General features: G+C 39.5%; 3 protein-coding genes across 3 annotated transcripts; 2 read left to right on the forward strand and 1 right to left on the reverse strand.

Moving 5' to 3' along the window:
* Positions 1-357: 357 nt before the first annotated feature.
* fgf6a (fibroblast growth factor 6a) lies at positions 358-6,287 on the forward strand (the record flags this gene model as incomplete). The annotated part of the gene is made up of 3 exons (XM_083894125.1): positions 358-888; positions 1,461-1,564; positions 6,111-6,287. The coding sequence occupies exons 1-3, from the start codon at positions 543-545 to the stop codon at positions 6,285-6,287; spliced, it is 627 nt and encodes a 208-aa protein (XP_083750251.1). The 5' UTR covers positions 358-542.
* A 5,944-nt stretch (positions 6,288-12,231) lies between these two features.
* LOC310930747 (fibroblast growth factor 23-like) lies at positions 12,232-13,460 on the forward strand (the record flags this gene model as incomplete). Its single annotated transcript, XM_083893788.1, has 3 exons — positions 12,232-12,469; positions 12,861-12,964; positions 13,059-13,460. The coding sequence occupies 3 exons, from the start codon at positions 12,232-12,234 to the stop codon at positions 13,458-13,460; spliced, it is 744 nt and encodes a 247-aa protein (XP_083749914.1).
* A 1,048-nt stretch (positions 13,461-14,508) lies between these two features.
* On the reverse strand, positions 14,509-20,634 carry tigara (TP53 induced glycolysis regulatory phosphatase a). The gene is made up of 6 exons (XM_083894418.1): positions 20,553-20,634; positions 19,422-19,459; positions 19,187-19,308; positions 17,839-17,916; positions 17,631-17,741; positions 14,509-16,302 (listed from the first exon to the last, which is right to left on the reverse strand). Exons 1-6 carry the CDS (start codon positions 20,615-20,617, stop codon positions 15,919-15,921), a joined length of 798 nt encoding a protein of 265 aa, XP_083750544.1. The 5' UTR covers positions 20,618-20,634; the 3' UTR covers positions 14,509-15,918.
* Positions 20,635-24,736: the final 4,102 nt, after the last annotated feature.

The raw sequence follows: 24,736 nt of genomic DNA on the forward strand, positions 1-24,736 counted from the left end.
TCTCTCCCCCTGTCCCTGCAGTCCAACAGTGACAGGAGCTTATTCCCCTCAGCTCTGCACACACTTGGTATTTTCCCTGCTGTCAGCAGCCTCTCTCTACCCTCGCGTTATCCCACAGACCAAGTCAGCATGATGTCATCATGGGATGAGGTGCGCTCTCCCTGGCAAGGTTGAAACAGGGTTTTCGGCGAGAGAGGTTTTAAACAATTCCTTCTCAACTCTTTAACCAAGAGAGGGAGAGAGAGAGGAGGAGAGAGGAAGAGGGAAGAGAGAGAGAGAGAAAGAGAGAGAGAGAGAGGCGCGGAGGAGCTGCAAAACATGGTAATCACCAGCAGCACCATCATCATCACCACCACCATCACCTCCAGCTCTGCCGCGCACTCTCCCGTCTCCTCTCCTCCTCTGCGCCGGGGCTTGCGTTTCATGCCCGAAGATCTGCGCTCCCAAAATAACCCTCAGCCAGCATGCCGAAGAAAGCAAAACAAGAAGAGTGGTATTTTTAGGGTCATTAATTTCGACCACGTGGTCCGAAGGTAAACCGGATGGCCGTTGCGCAAAGGTTCCTCGTCAGTATGTCCTGCGAGGCCGGCACGCCGCACTGGACACTGACCGCGGCGGTTCTCCTGGGCTTCCTGCTGGGGGTCGTGTCCGCGTACCCGGTACCGGGCGGCAGGACGAACGCAACTTCGCTGGAGAGACGCTGGGAAACCCTCTTCTCGCGCTCGGTGCTGGGCATCTCCGGGGAGAAGCCGGAGCTGAACTGGGAGAGCGACTATCTGCTGGGCATCAAGAGAGTGCGGAGGCTCTACTGCAACGTGGGCATCGGGTTTCACCTTCAGGTCCTCCCCGACGGCAGGATAAACGGTGCACATAATGAGAACCACTACAGTGAGTTGTAATTATACCAGCCGACACCAATGTAAATGCAATAGAGCTGAGAGAGAGTCAATGAGCATGGATCTGTGGAGGAGCATCATCTGCATGAGCGCATATGTCATCTGTGGAGAGAGGATGGATTTCCTCCACAGCAAAAGATGAATAAATCTATTAAAACCAGTATCCATCAGTTCCACTGTACACCCTCCTCCTCCTCCTCTTCCTCCTCCTTCACCTTCTTTCCTTCCCCCCAAAGCTCAACCATGACATGAATGTATGGACGCTTTTAGACACAACTTATTTTTACGCAGCGCTGTGAGGGCGGTGCGCAGACCAATGGCTTTGCACGTCAATGCGAAAAAGAAGAGAAAAAAAAGTAGTGCAATAAGCAGATTGCGCTTAATTGGGACGCTGCACCTGAGCGTCAGTGTGTGTGTGTGTGACAGACGCAGAACAAAAGGCTCGACGCGCTTGCGCTGCGGTGACGCGCGCATGCACAGTCAGTGTTTCTGTCATTGTGATGATGATGATGATGATGATGATGATTTTTGATCTAACGATGATGCTTCTTTGTCCTGGTTCAGGTCTCATAGAGATCTCCACGGTGGAGAGAGGAGTCGTGAGCCTCTACGGCGTCAGGAGCGAGTTGTTTGTCGCCATGAACAACCGGGGGAGGTTATATGGAACGGTAGGTATGCACACAATTTCATTTATTGTCCAACAATAACGCCATCATACAAAAAAAAACCCATAATAATTATAATAATAATAATTATATAGGACAGAGTTGCATTAGTGTAGTAGTAATCCACCTGCACCTATACATTTTGATTTCATCTATTTAAAGCAAGCCTGCTGCAGAGGACTGTGGGTAAATAATGATAATAATAATACTAACTTTGATTTATAAAGCAGAACAAAAACGATAATAAACACACAATCAGGTGGTAAAAACCTGCAGGAACAAGTGTTGATTTAAAGGACTCCAGTGTAGTTGGTGGCTGCATGGCGAACAGCCAGAGGCACTGAGTGATGATGAGGTTAACAGATGCAAGGGTTTGGTTTGGTCCACTGGTTCCTGTGTGTGTCTCTGTGTGTGTTTCCATGTTTTTGTTATCTTTCCTGGCGTAAACACTGACCAATGGAGACCAAAACCTGGTCCTAATGGGGCAGAACCTCATCTGTGAAGAACTGGTTAAGATTAAGGCTCAGATTTGACCTGTTGTTGGGGTCAAGGTTGGGGTTAGGCATGAAGTGGTTATGGTTAAAAGCTGTGCACAGTGAATGGAAATCATTGCTGAGTGTGTGTGTGTGTGTGGAGAAGGGGAAACCCCCCGGCAGCTGAATCTGTCAGCAGAGATGGAAATCGATTTTAAGGGCAAAGTGCTTATTTAGCAAAAGCCTCTATAAAGACTTTGTAGTCAAACAAACATTAGCATTAGCAGCAGCTGCACTTTAGCCACAAAACAATAACGTTGAAATAATACAGTTAATAAAGAATAACATCAGAGGAACCAAACTGCCATTGTGCATTAGCTCTGCTCTCCGTAACCATGGCGTTTATCCTGCTGTCACTGATTAAGATTAAGAATTGAGTTCAAGCTATAAGAGCGACGGCTACGCGTTTGTATCTGGATGTATGTCTTCATACTCCTCAGCACACTGTTATTCATCCTTTAATTATGTAAATCTAAATGTGTTATTAATTGCTGGAATTGTCATTAAGACATTAACAGAACAAAAGGAGGCTAAAAATCACACCTCACGTATAGTTTTCCACAAATTCCACAAAGTTGAGGTTGATTGTCCTGCTACAGTGTTTTCAGAAGAAACTCCTCGTGCAATACGATAAACAACACGCCAGATATTTTAATGAGCAAATTAAGGCGCTCTAATGTAAACAGTTGCTGCCAGTTTGACTCGCCAGGCGTCACTACTTCATGTCTCCTCGCGGTGGCGCTGCATATGAATGAAACTTTTGGCTGAAGAAGAGGGAGTTTACAGCGGGATACGTTAAGAGATGCTCCATCCACGTTCAATAGGTAGACTTTATACACTTTGTTCTCTATGTTGTGAATAAATAGAGAAATCCTGCACTTTCAACTTTTCACGTTTACGTTTTGTTTTCTTCCGTAAGGAAGATATCGCGATATGACGCTATTTGATTATCTTACGATATATTGATTATCACAGAATCGTCATATTGCGATATTATTGGTATCGTATCGTGGGATTCCCAATCCCCTACTGGGAAAAGAGGAAAATGGACCCAAAGTAAAAATTTCACCCTTGAATTAACAATATAAGGATATGCTGTATAATCTAATGTTACACGTTTTCTAATCTTTATGTTTTTATGTTTGAAGTTTGACAACACATGGTTGAAATAACCAGTTAGTCAACCTTGAACGTGAAATATTGAATTCTTGCTGCACAGTGATAAGATGTATTTGTAGAATGGTCGGAAAAACCCTTTAGTTGTGATTAGTTTGCTTCCAGGGCAATGATGGTTATATATATATACATGTTCCTGGTGGTGAGGGTGAGGGTGGTGGTGGGGGTTTGGGGCTGGGAGGACACGGCCTCGCTGACACATGGCTGCTGGTTATCTTGCTGTGGCCAAACATATTTGACAGGCAGAATGTGAGCTGCTTATCTGGTCCTGAGTGATGAAGCGTTAGCTCGCGAGCCTGCTCCGTGATCTGATAAGAGATTGAATTAGGCCAAATGTCCTGTGACGGACGGCGTTTCGTTGCTGTACAGTGTGTGAGTCATACATTTATCAGCTCAGCGTATAATTTACATGATGGGAATTTATGTAAGGAGGAGAGAGCAGTGCTATTCTTGTACCTGAAATGTTCCTGTTATTGATTCTTCTTCTAGGTTCAATGTTTCCTTATGTTCATTTAAGAATGAATATCTTATTTTTTCTATTTATGTTCCATCTTTTGTGAATAAGTTGAGAAGTTTGTTACAACTCTTAAACCAATGGTCCCTTCAGACCTTTTTTAAAACAGTAATAGTTATCTTTTGCTTTGGGCTTCACAAATAAGGAAATGACTTCATTTTTTTTGCCACATCAGCACCACATTATCGTTAGAATCAAGACTGTGCAAGAAGCTGAGTTTGTTTCGAAGAAAGACTTTAGAGGAAATCATCTCTTTTGTGGAGGAGGAAATAGCTACCTGCAAGGCTGTTCAAAGAGCTTTTGCCGTTTCTCAAGAAACGATTAGACTGATAATTACATTTTTGGATCCAGAAGGAGTGGAACTATGGCGAGCACGGCGTTTCCGAAGTCGTTAGCACAATAACAAGATTTGAAAGAGTAGATTTACATTGTTGTACTGTTGTACAAATACACTGTTTTAGAATAATTCTATTTTCCTTGTCACAATTATCATTTTCAAATGTAACCAAATCTAAGGCCCGTTAAAAACAAATGCACATGGCCAGGAGAGGAGAAGGGAGGTGGAAGCATCAAGGGAAGAGTTGAGGATAAAAGGGGAGACAATGGATGGATGAATGGATGTTTACGGTGGTGTCGTAAAAATATGCACTCTGTAGAGAAAAAGCGACCAGACTTGCAAAGTTCTGCTTTAAATAGAAATTGTTTGGCCGTAGAATAAGCATTTGACATTCTGATGCGTAAGCGTACGATACAAGAAAAGAATGACAACATAAACCCAGAAAAATAATGAGAAAAGGGCAGAGAAAGATGATAAAAGGAAGAATGGAGGGCATAGTGAAAGAGTGTTTACATCCTTGCACTCTGCAGTTTCACCAGTAGATGTTACACATTCTTACACACTGGACCTTTAACAAGAAGCTTTGAACAATCAGACTAAAGAGAGCAGACGGAGACCACCTCCAAAACTAACACACATTATAGTCGTGCATCTTATTTGTTTAATCTGGTCAAAAATAGTGTGGGAAATAAAGTGAAAAACACAGCAGTTTGTGGTTTTAAATGAGGTATAAAGTCTGAATTAGTAGGACACATTTTGATGGAGTTTCAGGGGATGAAGGCTATGGCTCGAAGAAAGAAAGAAGTGGTTGGATGACAAAGATCCAGATTTTTGAGTTTATTTTTGAGTTTATTTCTTATCATTTTCATTGCTTTTTTAATAAAGGAAACAAACTGAAGCGTTTTGCCACGTTGCACGTTTTATACTTCATTTATGCTATGATCTTTAAGTGTTTGAGTTTTATTGATTGTTTTACTGTCTGTGTGACATGTCAAAGAAAACTTTCTGTTACGTCAGACAATGACGTTTTCCGATTCTGCTTCCTGTCTTTATGCGACGCTAATACTGCAGCGTCAGCGTCCTCATCCGCAAAAGACAAAGAGCATCAGATATTGATATGAATTCATAAAGTTTGCTAAACATCAGCTGATTTAAAAGAAGTTCAGGCTTGTTGTGGTATTACATTTAGGGATAAACTGTCAATTACTTAATTCGGGTACAACATGGTCCATAAAATGTTGAAAAATGTCAATCAGTGTTTCCCAAAACCTGGAAATGATGATGTTCTCAAATGTCTGGTTTCGTCCACAAACCAAAATTATTCAGTTTTAAAGATTTCTTTGTTACATGGAGTAGAAAGAAGAAACTAGAAAAGATTCGCATTTAACCCTTTAACACGCAGTATGGCAGACAACACACTTTGCATTACCGTTATTACGCCACGGTTTGTGTTATCGGAAAAATTCCAACGGTTTATTACGGTAATTTGGCTCATGCTTTGTCAACAGAGCTGAGAGAGTTGGAAAAACGGGTCTGTTTTTTGGACATTGAGACTAAGACACAAACAAATCTTATTTTAAATGTATTCAAATTTCAAACGCAATATCTGGGGTTCATGTACAACTACGGTGTTTTACCTCAAAACTTTTAGTTATTCTTCATTTAAAATTTTTAATACACTATTTTAACATGGAAAAATGGACAAAAGCAAGAAATTACAGGACATTTTGAGGCTTAGGTGTTAAAAGCTTAAGAAAAAACACTCAAATCGATGAATTGATTCTCAAAATAGTTGACAATTAATTAAGTAATGGATTAATCGCTTGCAGCCCTGATTTCCTTAATAGCCTTTTTGTCACAAGATTCATTCCTCGTACCAACAGCTGCGTCTGATCTAAATGCATCTCAGTTTTACTACGTTCTCCATGTTTCATCATCAGATGTCATCCACTAACCTGCACACTCTCTCTCTCCCTCTGTCCTCTGCAGACAGTCTTCCACGACGAGTGCAAGTTCAAGGAGAGCCTGCTCGCCAACAACTACAACGCCTACGAGTCCCTGCTCTACCGAGGCTTCTACATCGCGCTCAGCAAGCACGGCCGCGTCAAGAGGGGCAACCGCGCCACCACTGCCATGACTGTGACGCACTTCCTGCCGCGGATATGACGCAGCGAACACTGGCAATAACAAAGACAACAAAACAACTTGATTTGCACATGTGGATTATTTCCCAGGTAACATTAATGTCATAATAATACGTACGTACAAAAACACAAAAAGACGACATGGACTTTTTAAAAAAAGAGAGAGAAATACGACTATATATCTGAGAGTATTTATTCTAACTTTATATGTATATTTGGTATGAGGAAACTATGGAAACGCCATTCTTTGCTGCTTTGACTATGATTTTCTTCATTTTTTTGGATATGAAGGAGATGGAGAGACATCATTTGTCCCCTCACTTTTCTTTTTTTTTTTAATGGGTGCTTTTGCTGGATTTGTCTTCAGTTAACCCCCCTTTTTTTTGGACATGAAACGGACACATTATTACCTCAAAGTAACCATAACCTGAGATGAAGCAGGGAGAAGAAATGTGTGCGTTAGCTTTCTATGTTTTTGTTTTTCTGTCAGTAACTTGGACACATTTTCCGTTCACTGTGTGTCGGTCGCTGTCCGGGCAACGAGAGCACTTAGAGATACGGCGGTGTTTTTTTTTTCTTGCTTTGTCATGAGGTGGCGGTCGTTGGATTCCACACCCCAACTCCCCCCACCCATGCATGCGAGAAACGTGGTGCTCAAGTCAGAAATAGGAATGAAACACAAGTCATCACTCCCTCAGACACCACCGGCCTAATTCCTAGAGGGCCAGAGATTTCTCTACTTTATTTTTCTTTCCATAATTAGATCAATTAAGTAATGGAGACCCTATGCTGCGCAGGACCCAGTGGAGCCTCTTGTTAATATGGAAGGCCAGATTTAGAGACCCACCCACCCCCTCCTCCACTCCTTCTCCCTCCATCATGTCCAAGGGAGCTTTGACAATCCCAGGTTTTTGCTTTCACCAACTTTGTAGCCAGATCAGACACACGTGTGCAGTATGTATGTGGATTTTACTCAGTTTGAGAGATGTTAAAATTGAGTTGTGTGTCGCATTACTTGTCGGGGGACATCACTGTAGCTAAATATCAAATGTAAACGTCCTCGTTTTACTGTCTGCTTCACGTTCTGTTCTCCCTCGAGATCTGGTCTGTTGTCGGAAATGCGACGACAGGAGCTTTTGTGACTTTTTTGGGCGATGTTTGGCACTTAGACGGTGCGTAAAATTTAAATAATGTACACTATCGTTCAAAAGTTTGGGGTCACCTATACAATTTTCCCAAGTTTTCCATTAAAAGTCACACTTTTATTCATCAAAAGAGTTGCAAAATGAATAGAAAATATAGTCAAGACATCGACAAGGCCTTCAGGAAGCTGTGCTAGCATTAGCACAAAGGTTTTCAAGGGTTTTCTAATCATCCAATAGTCTTCTAACGCCATTAGCAAACACAATGTACCATTAGAACACTGGAAATGGGCCTCTATACACCTATGTACATATTCCATTAAAAACCAGACGTTTGCAGCTAGAATAGTCATTTACCACATTAACAATGTATAGAGTGTATTTCTGATTCATTTAATGTTATATTCATTGAAAAAAAACTGCTTTCCCTTCAAATATAAGGACATTTCTAAGTGACCCCAAACTTTTGAATGGTAGTGTATATATTGTTTGGACGACGTGGACTGATCCCAGATTTTTAAGCTACTTTATGCATTGTTGAGATTGCTCACCAAAAAAAAAGAAGCAGTGAACCAAAGGGTTTTACATTGAGACGTGCATTCAGGATTTATGTGTCTCAGCACAACATACTTGAATTTAACAACTGCTCTGGCGCTTCTCTTTCTCGCTCACACAAAGAGCTCGGAGTGAGGTTGACAATAGCAATGATCTACAGTGGACTCTTGAATTCCGCATGCCTGCTCTGGTTTGTTTGTTTAACTTGGCAAGGATGCGGATAATGCAGGGTGACATACCTGAGCATAAGAGCAGCTCTGTATGGGGGGGGGCTTCGTCGTTTGATGTCAGAGCGGACAGTCGACGCAGGGTCACGGGATTCCTGTCTCTGCGATCGTCTGAGCTGCTTTAGTGCCAAGGTCAGAGGTTTAGTCTGTCTGTGATGCAGGTGGCACTTCTATGGTTTATTATGTTTTTTTACGGAGCTCGGCACTGGTGAGGCTATTTCTTGATAAAGACACTGGTTTGTTGTCTTGTAAAATGTGCAATTTAGAGTCTTTTAAAAAGCTGAAGTGAGGCACAAACATACTGTATATTATGAAAAATGTACATAATGTTCTGGTTTGAAAAGTGAAGCCCAGGGAGTAGGATGGATGTAGCGGTTGAAGACTTGATTTAAGATCTTCTTGAGACGTTAATGGTCTCAATCACTAGTTTCAGTTCTTCTGCAATACACTCTTAGAAATAAAAGTGCTAAGTAGAACCATAAAAGGTTCTTTGGCTTGTCCTCATAGGGGAACCCTTGGCTCCAGGTAAAACCTTTTTTATAAAGGTTCCACCTGGAACCCTTTTGGAGGGTTCCGCCGAGAACCCTTTTAAAACCCTTTATTCAGGAAAGGGGTTTTAAAGGGTTCTCTGGATCAAAATGGTTCTTACTGGAACCATTGGTGTTATCAGAAGCAAATGGTTCCAGGTAGAACCTCAGACTTTGTAGAAGGTCCCTTATTTCTAAGTGTGTAGAACATGGTGTTAATATGGTCATTTATGTTAAAACAGGTGATCAATCACAGCAGATTTGAGTGAACACCAGTGATTAACGGCTGGGATTATACAGTTTTGATCAAATTGTGACTATTGAGGCTTCACACCAGGAATATTATGTCAATTTGGTCGATGTTTTGTGACAAACCTTGACGATGTTGATGGATTTTCGGGAACTTGACCCTGCAATATTCTGGAAATAGCAAACTACCAAACTGTCAGGCTGTGACTTTGAGCGAGTGGCTCTTTACAGATTGATGTGATCGTACAGTATTTTACCTCACCGCCCCCTGTCTAATGTTACTGTAACACACGGTTTACGTGCCCTTTAAGCTCCGCTGATGAATGTGCAGTGTGAGTAAATGTGCGTTGTTCCTGTCATGTTCTGTTTCTGCCAGTTGAGATGGTATCAGGTCAATCAGGAATAATGGGGCAATCGTCTGAGCTGCGGTTCTCTTCTGTCTTTGTCAAAAAAAAAGACGTCAGGGAGGAGGAGGGAAAACATAACGCAGAGGCGTCTTCTGAAGGACGTCTGTCCAGAGAGTGTGTGTGTTTTAGCTTTGAGCTGCCCGTGAATGTAGCAAAAGAATCTTAATGCTTCCAGGAAAGAGGCTCCGGAGAGCGACAGACTGAATATTGTGATTCATGAGAGCTACTCTGACACGGCCGGGATGTTTGGTGTTTTAACGGCCCTGATTTCCCCACCAAATCGATTAACAATGAGCTAATTTTGCTTGGTTGTGAAAGAGATTGTGCAGTTTTGAAATCTTTTTAAATCTCCCCTGCCATGTTTTCACGATTCTCACACGTGGTCAGACCTCGTAAGAGTTTTTTGAGTTTGATCACAAAAATGTATGGTTTTCGTTCAAATGTAGGTCATCAAGGACACATTTTGACTTGATCACAGCTCTACAGTGAGAAAATAATCACTTGTAGCTCATGTCTTTGTTAATTTAGTGGCAGAGAGGAATTAGTTGGCGAGGGATTTTTGGCAAAAATATATAAAAAGGTGCAATTTCTTCTTTTAATAAAGAAGGGAATTATAGGTTCTCTTCTTTCACAAAACGTGCGATGGAAAGCGTCTGTTACTGTATTTTAATTTAACTTTATTATTATTATTATTATTATTATTATGGTCGTTATGTTATGGAGGACACGACACTGTCAGCACGCCGCTTTCCCAGCGGCTTACAGAGACCTGTGACGAGTTGATATTGTGTGCGAACTGAACTTGAGATTGTTTCTCGAGCTCGGTGTCACATTCACTCATAAAAGCTTCGAGGACTATAAGGAATATTATCCTTTTTTTCGCGAGCTGTAAAAAACTTTAGCAACGGTGTTATTCGGACGCAGAGCAGGTTTTTTTTATGACACGGCAGTAACTGAGAGAAGGTCCATTGTTCATGGTTAAATATGACAAATAAATAAATAAAAATATCACCTTTCAACAAACAGTAAAACCCTTTTACTTCTTTAAATCCCCCCATTATGCATTATATGGAGTTCTGAATGGGACTGGGTATGTGTGTCACACTTTTGATTAAGGATCCAGTGTCTGGATTTTGCCATTGTGCTTCTCATACCTGTGCAGCTGGTTTTTAAAATGTGTTGGTTCACAGGGAGCTGGAGGTGTGTGTGTGTGTGTGTGTGTGTGTGTGAGTGAGAGGATCTGGGATCAGTGTGTGTGTGTGTGTGTGTGTGTGTGTGTGTGTGTCCCTGTGTGCCAGCAGCCTTTTGTGTTTCTCTCTCAGTTTTCTATTCCTGCACTGAGGGGAGAGTGCTTCCTCTGAGTCCCCTCCTCCTCCCCCTCCTCTTTTTTAACATATACCTCACCTTCTGCCTTAGTTCCGATTATTGAAATGATTGTAAATTAGTTTGAAACAAGAGACTTCTCCAATCATTTGTTTCTGAAAAAAAAAATATGACGAGTAAAGTATATATATTAAAAAAATAATATTACAAATGGTTTTCCTTTTATTTTTGTACGTATGTGCTGTGCACAGCAGTCGACTGTATTCCTGAGATGATAATAAAAGATGTTTTGTAAAAAAATATATTGTCTTGACGTGCTTTAAAACTAAAGAAGTAAGTTATGAGAGCCTGGTAAAAAATGTTAAACCTTGAGCCAAAGTCATGTTTAGTGCATTACCATGACTTGGTAGGTGGCGTCCTCTTCTGGTGGAACACATACAGAACAAGGTCGACTGAATTCTCGTCTGAAAGTAACTGAAACTGAAACGGGTTAAATCGAATTGTGGTAACACTTATTTTGTGGGTTGGTCATGTCATAAAATCAATGCACATAACTATATAACAATAAGTTTAATTTTGAAATAATCCATATTAATAAAATTATAGAGCAGATTATAATAGATTGTGTGTGCATAGATTGTGTGTGCATTCTCAGGGCGTCAGCTGATTTTTCTGTTGTTTTATAGGGTGACAGGTGAATTGGCGTTAATTAAGGTCTCTGATTGATTTATAAAGTTAAAGCATGTTTGACCTCTGACCTATTTTGACTGATACATTATGTGTTTACATAGTTTATTTCATCAGAACTTAAAGTTGAAGTGGTTTGCCTTCAATTAAATACAATTAACGCAATATTTGTGTCCTCTTGCACGTAACTTAAGTCACTTTTTTTTACTTTTACTCAAAATTGTGGTACTTTTACTTGAGTAGAATATCTCAGTACTATTTCCACCTCTGCAAGAACCTACGATCTTGTTTTTAATGAGGTCAAACCCCCATGAATGAGTTGGGCACAGCGTTCTTGACACAGACAGGTACAGGATGTGCGTATAAGGAGGCTGAGGGCAAGTAATTTACTGAGTCACTCAGCTGTGACACAACATTCACCAGTGATTCACTCTGGTGCTGACCTGTGCTAACGATTAGGGTTAACAACTGATTTGGATTTCAGCGCACACAGACACACACACAAAAAAATTTGAGCAAAGACTAAATATGAGGGCCTACCTTGGCAGAAACAACAAGTACTTCATACATCATTCAGAAACAAGAGTGCAGCTCCCTCACACTGATAACACTGTGTCTCGCTGGTTGGAGCCAACATGAATTCCAACCCTTAACCACGGACAAACAGGCAGCCTTTGAGTCATTTGGGTAAATGAGTTAGCCAGTTAGTGCATCGACCCTCTGCTTAAATAGACCCGCCCTGGACTTTCTCCTCCTCCATTATCTGCCCACACAAACACCATCGGCGAGCATTCGCGCAGCTACAGTGAAGAGAGCAAAGAGAGGACAGCCATCCCCCCTCCGCTGAACATGAGACCGGCGTTCTTCTCGCTCACCCTGACTGCCGTGTTTGTGTCCGTAATGGTGGATTGTAGACCGAGGGTCCAGGACACAGAGCATTATCTTCCACATCATCATCATCATCATCGTCATCAGCAGCAGCACGTCGGCTTCTATGCAGAATCACACGCAGGTGCATCAGCTGACACGGAACACTTGTACTCCGAACTAAGCGGATCGATAAAACGAGTTCACAGAAACTATCTGGGTAAGTTTGCCTGCAGTTTAAAAACACATTGTTTCATTAATGTCAGCAAATGGAGCCTATTGAAAAGTATGTACACTGACTTTTATTCTGGTTTCGTATAATTTGTCAGTGTAATATCATATTTTACAAATATATGCTTTTAAAAATCAAAAGAACACCTAAAAATGAAATGTACAAGCTGAATTTTTAAGGGTTAATCATTTATGAATCTATAGTATATCATATTTTGTATCATATCATCAATACAAACAAAAATAACACAAATTCTGACTGCAAGGAATGTTGCTGTACAGTGAAATAAAAATAAAATACAATTAATGAAATTTATGAAAATAGATAGTAAATATGATACTATTACTTTATTTGGTGACTAACTAAGACTTTCTCACAGTTGTTTTGCCAGTAACAACAGATACAGGCAACGTTGTGTCAATATTTGACTTGAGAAGACAACGGTACCTCTGTATGAACCTAAAGAAAGAGCTGTACGTCTCTGTGAGTATTTAACCACAACTGTATGTGTCTATGAAGTCACTGAATTGTACATCTGTATAAGTAATTGTGTGTTTTTGCCCTTATTTACCCCAAGCAGAGACACATGGACAAAGAGGACTGCCTCTTCCAGCACATCTTTATCGATCTGCCGAGCCACTATGACGCGTTTTACTCCGCAAGTGGGGACAAGCTGCTCAAACTGCAGCGAACTAAAGCCTCCTCGGCTCTGCTGCGCAGATTCCTGGGCCCCTTGGTGAAGAGGCAGAGGAGGAGCGAGGAGGTCAATCCCTCCGACCCTTTGAGAACACACACGCTTCCCTCGCACTCGGCCAAAGACCACAAGGAAGAAACCGTCGCGCAGCCGGAGCAGGACCAGGCCGGCGCCGTGTCCAAGCAGACCATCGACTCGTGCGACGACCCCCTGCGCGTCTTACACTCAAACGGCCCAGTCAGTCCCGTCAAGACTAATATAGCAGACCAGGCAGAACATGAATAAGATAATGGAGTTGAGGTCCATTAAATGAGACAAACAGGCTGCATGGACGATGTGCGTGGACTGCAGTGTTCAGCGAGAGCCACAGAATAACATACAGGGGAAGTGTGAGGCCCACATTCAAGGCTGGTTTGTCATTACCCGAGGTCACATGAGAGCAATTAAATGTCTTAGGAAAAAAGAGATTTCTTATAGAAAATCTATCTCTGGTTGTTTGTTTGTTTGTTTTTAATGGAACTATCGTGCCAGGTAATGTTCCCACAAACCTGGTTACATCACAGCGACAGGTGGCTCTGTTTGAACAGCGGGCAACATAATCGCCAGGCGAGTTTGGGCCGACGTCCCACAGTCCTTTCACCTCATTTGTCGGTTAAATTTTAAACCTTTTGACCAAGAATGGGGCAATGTTTATTTTGCATATGTAAGACAAAGAGAAAATGCTGTAACTAATCTGTAAGTAATTATGAATATTTATAGCTAAATCTAGTGCATACTGGTGTAAAAAAACCAACAACAAAAAAACATTTTCATTAACCGAATCAAATAATGTCAGGTGCCGGACACCAATAGTTACAGCAATAATAATGATAAAAAATAGATATTTATTTATTGAAATGTGTTTTTATTGAAATTACTTTCTTTCTAGTCTACTGTTTTATTATTTATATATTTCATGTTGTATTATATGGAAAAATAAATGGTTACTATTCTCTTATCTGTCTACTTGTATTTTTGTCTGATAGTGAATTTGATTCTTCTTATTATTATTGTTGTTGTTGTTGTTAGAGGCTAATTTCTATCACAGATAAACTTCCTTTTCAAATGGGAATTAATAAAGAATCTGATGTTCAAAATGTCATTGAAGCTACTTAAAACGTCTCAGATACTGCTTTTTTCAATATTTGCTGTCAACATTTATTACTAGGAAACCGATTACCTTATTCTGAATAAGACATTGTTGAATTTATGTTGTTTAAACAAGCTGCCAATAGAATATTCTCTTTATTTTTCTGTGTATATGTCATTACAGGACATAATCCAGTGACACAGTCAGCATCGTCTTTGTTGTAACTCAACATACAGTAAAATCTCAAAGATAGCTTTTGGTGAATCCATGAAAATAAACAGCATAAAACAACACAACAGTATGTAAGTATCAGTGTTTGTTTAAGATGTTTATGACAGTAGGAATAAAACAATTGCAGTAAGTGATCATGGTAGAATCCACTGGAGGCAGAATTCTTCATGTTTTTATTTGATTATTGTTTTCCTACTTTATCCCGCACATAAAGGGAAGAGCCAATTTCAGCTGACACATGGAGGAAAGATGAGGGTCACAAACCGGACAGGTCACAGAGACAAACAACCATTCACTCTAAGGTCAATTTACAGTGTCCAATTAACCACCGGTTGTTTAAAACTGGGACTTGAACCGGTGACCTTCTTGCGTCACGCTGTGAGTGGAAAAAAGTGCAGTAGAGAAACACACGCCTCTTACAAAACACGAGGTCTCGACGTACGCGCTGGCTTGTCCTCGTTAATTCACAACAATGAAGGAGTCACTGATTTGCACAAAGTCAACAGAGCTGCAGTTCCGCTCCGTGTTCCTACGCAAAAAAAAAACTGTGGGAGCGATAAATATAGAAACACGGACTCATCAGATAACAAAGCCGCCTACGTTTACAGTAATGAACAACCAGACTGACACAGAGTGATGATGACACTGCACTACACACACAACACGTACACACACAGAGTATCTCCCATAGCCTGAGGTCAAGTGAAACTGCTCAAATCATGAATCAGCATTTAAATCCGCCATAATTAACAAATATTTTCTTTTAGGTCACTGCATATAATGATGAAGACGCATTTATCTTTATAATATAATTCATATCTCAGTCATTTTGAACAATTGATGGAAATATTTATATTATTTTGTCATTTTTGACACAAATACTACCACAAATAATTATTTTAAATAATATTATACATTCAAAATGAATCCCTAATTCGATTTGTATGAACTGTATGGTGAGGTGACTGAGCCCCAAATAATAAGTCATTTCTTCAGCATTCTTAAAAAACCCTTTAAATTAAAGGGAAAACATGACAAATATGAAGTGTATGAGGTCATTTGGTTTGTTTCTTATACTTTTCTATGGTTAATACATTTTACTTAAATGAATCACATGAGAAGATATTAAGGTTTGAGCTACTTTGTTGGATATTTTGTTTTTGTTATATAAAAGTTTCTTCTTTTTATAATCTATTTCATGACAATGAGCTAACATCTATTGGAGTATGAGCTGACTGCTGCTTGATGTAAACTCACTTTCTTGTTTTCAGTTTTCAGTTTAGGGAGACTTTTCTCCTCAAGTTTTTTATTCTCTATTCAAATTCAAATTCATCTGGAAAACTTTGTGCTCCAGCGTGAAAAAATAAAAAGTGCTGATTGTTATCACTGTTTAACGTGGTCTCCCCTGTGCACAAACACACATTGGATCCCCGACAATGCGAACCTGTCGCCCTCTTCTCTCACGGTGAGTATAAACCGACAGAGACCGGTGTTTGGACTCAACGAGAACATTGTTGCCGTGTCACAACCCTGAGGCAGAGAACAACGCAACTCCTCCACAAAGAAACGCACTACCACGCACATGTAGGCTCCGTGAGTGACGACCAGAGCATGCACAGGGACGCCCCTGACGCCGTCGTCCGGCTTCCCCTCCACCGTGGACGAGCGCGTCTCGTCCTCCTCCTCCTCTCTGTCCGTCTGTGCCCAGTGTTCGCCGCCAACCTGCTGGAGCATTTTCTCCACAAACAGTTTGACCCGTTCCTTCACCTGAACAGAGCAGAAGTCTGCTGTCACCGGACTGGGTTTCTACGCCGGCAGCGTAATGAGATGTGAGTTCATGCAAATGCAAGTTAAAGGTTCAAAACAACACAACATGGAACATCACAACCGCTTTCTGTCACAAACACAAACACATGCCAACTCCAGTTTCATCCTGATGCAACAATCTGTAACTTGCAGAGGGAGGGAGGCCTCTTGCTGACAGGGATTGGGGCGCTGTGGTGCTTACGTCAAATCTATCTTTGTAAACCTGCATCATCATCATCATCACGTACTGGACTTAACTAGAGTTAACATCCAAGTTAAGATCTAATGAATGAAGCTATCGCTGAAATAGAAAAAAAACCCGCCCCCCCGCAGCAGCACGTCCACTCACACAGCCTCTAACACACAAAACACAAAGCCAAGTGGTGACTTTTTAATCAAAGACTGTGACGCACACACTTGGTTGTGTACTTTGACTCCCCCACACTTTTAATTCACGCCAACTTCAGCAGATACATAAGAAAAACACACACACACACAGGTCAAGTGGATGCAAAGAGACCATGACACTGACTGCATTGACATCCCTGCAGAGACAGCGGTTCAATCAGGAGATGAGCCTTTTCTGCCACCTCGTGGCACTTTGTGAGCATTACATCAGAAATGTGCAGACAAATCTAATGTTCCTGTGACAATTCCAACTAAAAAAAAGATAGTTTGTGACTGAGGTAGAATTTTTACTTAAAATATGCACTTAAAGGTAGAACTCTATATATTTAGACAGTCCTTAATGCTTATAACCGACATATTTTTGTATAATTATGTTATTAATCGTTGCAATCACTGATTTGTACCCTATTTGAAGAACTAAACAACGATGCCAACAACAAGCAACACATTTATAACGAGAATAAATGCATTTTATAGCTTCAGAAGTAGATAATTATATCAAACTGAAAAATAATTCCAATGATTGCAATAGTTATGATTATGGCTGGATGTAAAAGTGCAGACAAAAAGTCAAAGGTTTGATAATTGAGCTTGTGGAAGAATTGTATTTTATGTTTAATTACTATTCATTTTAAATTGTTTTGTTTTTAATTGCTGAGGTATTGAGATATCCACCACCGACTGTTTTTCTTTTCGCCTAATACAACTGTATTTTATTCGCAAACCCCAAATTATATCTAAAAAATTAAATAGTAATGTATTTTTCTGTTTCTGTTCTGTTTTTTGGGTAATTGAAACCAAAGCTGGACAGAAAAGCTGTCTGTTAGTGAGTTAATATAGATTAAAAAAACAACAACAACAACACAGAATTTGTGTCTCACCTGCTCCTGAGTCTCCCCCTCTGGAGGAGTGAAGCCTGGAAAAGTCTGACCGGCTGCCCGGGCCATTTCTTTCACATCCTGCACTCGTCCTCCCTCTGCTGTTCCAAAGCTCTGAAAAAAGTAATTTACTCCATACATTAAAGCTATTCATAGACAGTAAGTAAGTCTTTGTTAGAAAATGCTGATGCAGGAAAAAGGTGCCACTCACTATTTCTTTAAGCAAGGGGTCACATGACATCTGGAGACCAGAACAACTATTATTGTGTTTCATTATTGTTTCAGCAGTCTGGAAGGGGGAAAAAAACACACAAATACAATTTATTTACATATTACACTCTTGTTCCTGTTAACTAGCCTACGCTGTCGGGGGCCGACAGCAAGGGGTATATCCGCGAACTTGTCCAATCCTCAACTTTCCAATATACCCAAAGTATACGCACCTGCCACTAACTGTTTTAATTAATTATTAATAAATTCAACAAAATAACTGTTAAATATTATGATATAATGCTGACTACACTTTATACATGTTCAAAGTATCCATATAAACGATATTGAACACAGAATACCTGAACTCATACATTTCTCTCTAGTTTTTAATAAAACTAGTTAACCTATTATACCTTGTTAAATATTATGAATATTAAAATGCTAACCACACCTGCCATATCTTCAAAGTGTCCAAATTTCATGAAAAAGCATATACTATGTTGATTAAATTTCATGAAAAAGCATACAATATGTTCAAACTTTCCATTCAATGCATTAATAAAGAAATGGAGGCTTAACTATTTTTTATATGATAATTAATACATTTATATTATAATGTAATAAATATTATGAATAAGTGCTAAATAAACCCATGATATCCTCAATGTGTCCAAGATCTCAATAATAAAGAAAAAATGCCTTAACTATTTTTTCTGTTTTCACTAATAAGTTAACCAGTTAACTTATTATGTAACTATTACCAATCATAGTCAAAGTAATAATGATTGTTACTTGTAGATAGTTGTTACATGAATCATTGTACAAAATTTGAAGGCAATATCTCCATCAGTCTGGAAGATAAAGCTGAAAATGTGTTTTTAGCATAATAAATTAATTAATTTGCTAATTAATAATAAAGCTACAAAGATAGGGATAATTCTCAGGTGGTATGTGATGCCCATGCAAAATTTGAAGCCAATACCTGCAATACTTTGGAAGATACAGGCGAAAATATGGTTTATATCATTAATTAATTAGTTAATTAATTAATTAATTAATTAACTAATGAATAATAATGGTAGACAGCTCAAAATCAATAGGGATCATCTACAGGGGGTATGTGACCCATAAAAAAAACCTTTCCAGTTATCGCGTTAACGGCTAAAATCTGATGTGGACGCTGACGCGCGAGACCGATTCCATAATATCCGCATTTTTGGCGGATATAATTACCATTTATAAAGTGGAAATTATCATAAAAATGGGTTTAATACATTCAAGAAAATATATGGTATATAGAAATTATGCTAAATGTGCATGTTATTTTTAAAACTAGATCACTGTACCTGCTTGGCTCGCAGAGTATCGCTGGCAAACACGTTGCTGAACACGACGTCTTTCAGGTAAACACCGGCAGCCTCGGCCTGCTGCAGCCCAATGTCAGACAGAGGTGCATCAATCTTCTGGCCTGAGATGTGAGAAATGAGGCGGGGATAAATGTGAGATGAAGAAATGCAGCAAATAGACACCTACATAGTTGTAATGATGTCATTTGTACAGATATTCTGGATTATACTTGACCTTGTAGAAGGCCTTGTTTGTTGTAGTGTGTTTCCCCACTGCAAAACAAAACAACAAAAACGGTTTAATTAAATAAGCCGCTTGTTTGACTAACATGCAGAGAAGGGACATGTTCATCTTTTCATCTCTTCATTAGATTATTAGATATCAGTGTAAATCACTACCAGGAAAAGCCAAAATCCTTACTGTTGGATTAGATTGTATAATTTCCCTTCGCTTTTTATAGAAATAAAGATATTTACATAGAATGGTGGTACCATAAATAACCCATTGTGGCCCACTGGTGGGCCTTGGAGGTACTGCACGTAGTCCTCAAAGAGGAATATAAAGAAAACTGAAAATTTCCAAGCATAATATTATTTCTTCTTGGAAGGAAAAATCAACTTTAATATAAAAATATGATGATACTAGTGATGCAGTGACTTATCCACTGGTGACACATTTCAAAGTAGTGTCTGTGAGACACTACTTTGAAATGTGATGTACAATCTTGTGTCACCTGGATGAGTCAGAGAAAATACTTTTTCTTTACAGAGCTGCTTTCCTTATTCATCATCGGGAAGTATTCGCGATAAAGCCTGAATTGTATGAATAATTTAATGTCAAATGTGTTATTCAGTTAACACTTATTGGTGAAATTGCATATTACAGATGAATACCCTGAATATAAACTGCTAGTATATTGGATAACCTAAGTAGCCTTAAAGTAGCATCTAAACTACAAAAATGTTTAGTTTGTCCACTGTGGGCTTCTGTAGCAGATTGTACACTTGTTTAAATCACAGGTCATATCATGTAAACGCTTGAATTTACCGACAGCCCCTGAAGTAGATTGAAATCGGTGAACAGTTTAAATCCCTGCTGGCTGTTTTGTGAGTCTGTTTTAAGTGTTTTATTTACACTTTGTTATGACGCTAACAGTACGGACTATTATCAGTGTGCCGGTGATGTTAGCAGCTGCACGCGACACCTGCTAATGTAGCATGAAGCTAAAACAAACACACGCAAGGTTAGTGTTAGCATGACGAGTGACATTTAATGTCAACAGCGGTTTTCTCTGTTTATCCGAACAGAGTCAAGTCGTATTTACCGTAAATATATTGTATTTGGAATGTAATTGAATGGACTTACTGTCGAACAAGTGTCAGCCCAAACCTCAGCGCTTTCATTCTGGAACACACAGCAGCCAGCACCATATACAGTAACACAAACACACACGTACACACGTACACACGCCGTCTGTCACTCACAAGAAGAAGGAAAGTCACACTCAGACATTTTTTGTAACACACTATTGGGATAAAAACGTTTCTTTCATTGTTTACATTGTTACACTAACAGTAATAACTTCTCGTGCTGCAGGTAAATCAGGTCGGAACCTCTGAACTCGTACGTGATTGGCTCAAAATCACTTCCGCCTCTCCTCTGATTGGCTCTCTCGACCACCTGTGATCATCAGTTCACTCTAATTCAGTCACTGCTGGCTGAGTGTATTTATTTAACACCTGAAGACACAATTTATCTCATTCTCATCTCATTCTCATCTCATCTCAAACAGTTTTCAACACACAACGACTTTTTTCCAGCTATGTTTTACTGATTATTATTGATAAAATCTATTTTAGATTTTTCACCTGTTGATATTTCCCCTTCTTATATATATAATAAAAACATATCCTTTGTTTTTTAACATGTATACAGTATATCAAAATCAAAATAGGCTAATTGTGTCAGCACATACAAGGAATTTGACTGCAGTTTTTTATTACTGTGTACTAATATATAAATACTGAAAATAGTCACACATACAGTAAATATATAGCTATATGCATGCATAAATATGTATATATAGATACAGATATATCTGAATCTATATGTATAGATATCTATCTCTCTATATATAGAGAAACCAGGAATGTAATCATTCTTACCCTTATATGGAATATATCCTTTTTTTTCACATTAGAATAAGAGTTTCAAAATCATGTTGCCATGGAGCTGCTGCAGTTATTCATAAATGTTTGCCTTTGAAAGTGTCCATCATGATATATGTACTTTTAATTTAGCCAATGCCAGGATTCTTCAGTATGAAGCTGTGTATCCCACAATGCTGCAAATATTTCACAATAAAAGCCTTGTTGAATGAATGAATGAATGAATGAATGAATTAATTAATTAATTAATTAATTAATTTAGGGAACTAAAAAGTGCTTTAAGTGCTTTTATTCTGAAACACAGGATGTTATTACTGTCCATTTGTCCGTTACGACTGAAAATAGGTATTTTCCTAAGTGTGTCTAAATAAAAAGACAGATGTTCTTAAATTCAGACATGCTGCTCATGCATCCAGTGTGGCCCCAGCCTATGATTTATTTCCTCCAAATGTGACATCATCTCATTTCTATTTCTTCTTAGTTGGGGGATTTCAGAGGAGAGGGGAAGTGGTTAAAGGTCAACTCCATCTCATTTTTCATGTGCACATTTTTTTGCTGGCAGTGTTTATTTCTGGGTTTTCCTTAAATTCTGCACACAGGAACACGTATCGTGCCAGTGTTTGTCGCCGCTGCTTTGTGTAACAGGTTGACCAAAAGTGGTCGAGCTGAACTTTGCTCTTGAGCAGGATCGTTCACACACGGACACACACGCACGCACTATGACATAATTCTTAGCCTATAAGCCCCTGGACCCTAACCTCAAACCTAACCTCATCACAGCTGGACGTCTAACTCTGACCTGAGCCCTAAAAGCTCGTCTTAAACCTCAAACGGCACCACAAAGGTGTTTGTCTGGACTCACACGCACGCACACACTAATCTACTGATGATGAAACAATTGAAAAGGAACACAGGCGTGGGAAATAGTGAGCTGATGTGGTGTCACACCCTTTAAAGCAGACGTTTATTGACCAGAGGTTGTGCAACAGACATTTGAGGTACATGATATGAGTTATAGAGGAGGGGAGGCAACTCGGAAAAAGGGAAATCTGCACCATTGAAACTTCCAGATATCAGAATATTTATGGTTGGACATGACAACCCGGCCATTATTTTGCGGCAGTTACAATGGTGGCAAACACACGTTATTTCAGACCAAAACATATCTTTCTTTTTTCTTTTGTTTTCACATACAGAATCCATATTGACGTGACATTCAGAATGATTACGGTTGTATAAAGCACAAACTGGACTTTGGCCATCATAGGAATGCTGTCTTTTCCCCTCGTTCACACACAACAAATCAACAGTAAGCGTCAACATGACAAAAAAAAAAACATGTCTGAGCTATGTAGAGGATTAAAAACCTCGTGAAAACGTTGCCGTGTTGTCGTAGCCCCCCTCCAATATACGTTAAGTCCAAGTGGAAGCCTCACATATTTTCCCCGAAGTTGTTTCCCCCACTAAAACAGTGGGATTTAATCCGCTTTTTTTCTTTGTTTTCTATCTCCTGCGTCCCAGGCTCCCTAACTGTAGAGGTATAGGTAATGAATTTGTGAGTTGTGATTTTGTCCAGTAATCCTGAGGTATAGGAAATACCACTGATGTAGAATGTGACTGAAGAAGGAGAGCAAAAATAAGATAAAAAATAAAAATAAAAGGTGGGACGGGTAGGGTAAGGAGACATGCTATCTAAGCAAACTGTCAAACTGTACAAAGAACATTTCCAGTCGAGTACTCATTTCATGTTCTTCTATCACCATCTACTTCGTTTTTTTTTTTTTTTTCTGAATGTATCTCTTAAGCAGTAAAATAATTATATTATAATACAAATGTTTATAAAATAGCAGCACACTCAAGTGACACATCACGACTAGGTAATGTTATTTTTTTTTTTGTATAAATGAAACAAATTCATAGCTTTTAGCAGCGCAAAAAGACAACAATAACTCAATAAAAATATTGACACTTTTTTCTTGATGTCTTCACACCTCCTCCTCGGTCCTCTCTTCACTTTGGAATACAGTATCTCTAAATCTTAGAAAAACCCTTTTGCGGGTCTGGTCACCCCATAAAATATATCAAACACAAATTGTAAAGGTGGTCTCAAATATATAACACATGCAACGACAAATTGCAGGAAAGAAAAGAAAAAGTAAAAGAAAAATCACAACCATTAAGTTTGGGAGAGAGCTTACATCAGACGAACAGAGGCAAAAAATGAAGGGGGGTCATATCAAATATTCATACAGGGATGTTTTGGCAAATGTGTCAAATAGATTGCCCCAGTTTTACTGAAAAACATCACGAAAACATTAGATCCCCACATTTTCTTCAGTCTGACAAACACACACTCAGCAAAGTCACATACCGTCATGACAAAAACAAAAGTCAAGCATTAAGTCAAAGACACCTTACTGTGGCTGAAGCCTTGTGTCCTACTCAAAAAAAAAGAAAAAGAAAAAAGAATCTGTCTTTTGCTTTGTGCTGATGTCTGTCCGGCTGATAATAACAAAAAAACAACAACAACAACACCCCTTTGCTAATGATTTGAAGCAGCGAAGCTCACAAGGGGACGGATGCATTCACTGACAGACGATCAGTCTGAACGACAAAAGCCAGCACCATTAAAAATCAACTGACCAAAATCACTGCAACACACATCAGTAAAGGTGGTCTATGCAATCCTCCTTGTCGCCCCCCCCTCTCCCACCCTAAATCGCCCCCCCCCCCCCACCCCTCTGAAGAACATGTGCAAATATTCGATGTTACAACCACCCTCTGCTGTAGCTCCTCGCTTCCACCTGTGTGACCGTGTGTGGCTGTGTTACAGATAAATAAAAAGGAAAAAAAAAAAAAGGAAAATTCAAGTAAAAACAAAATATTTTCATTTCTTGACAAAGTGAAAAGGAAAAAAAAAATCGAGATCAGAACCCACAGATCAGTGATCTCTGTGCGTACTAATTCATATTGGCGTTTTTTTAGAATTTATCAGGTCAGACTCCCCCCCCTCCCCCCCGTCCGTCAACTTTCGGAATCGGAATGTTTTGTTTTTGTTTGATCGGAATGTCCTCTCTGTTATTATTATTATTATTTTTTTTAAAAACACACATATATTTGACTCTTGCTTTGACAAGGGTATGTCTGATGTTTGGGAAACCAGCCCTACAAAGTAAACCAAAAGAAAAGGCTAACAAGGAAAAAAAAGAAAAAGAAAAAAATAATCCATTCACCTCCAATTACCACCCAACACATTTCATTTTACTCATCTCCTGGGGAGCATGTTCTCAAAGTGCTTTGCCATTGAAATCATATAGGGGAGCTGCAAACAACCCTATGTGGGACTCTAGATGCATTGACAGTATATTCTCATCCTGTACT

The sequence above is a fragment of the Microchirus variegatus genome (assembly GCF_963457635.1).
Source record: "Microchirus variegatus genome assembly, chromosome: 8".
Taxonomy (NCBI): Eukaryota; Metazoa; Chordata; class Actinopteri; order Pleuronectiformes; family Soleidae; genus Microchirus; species Microchirus variegatus.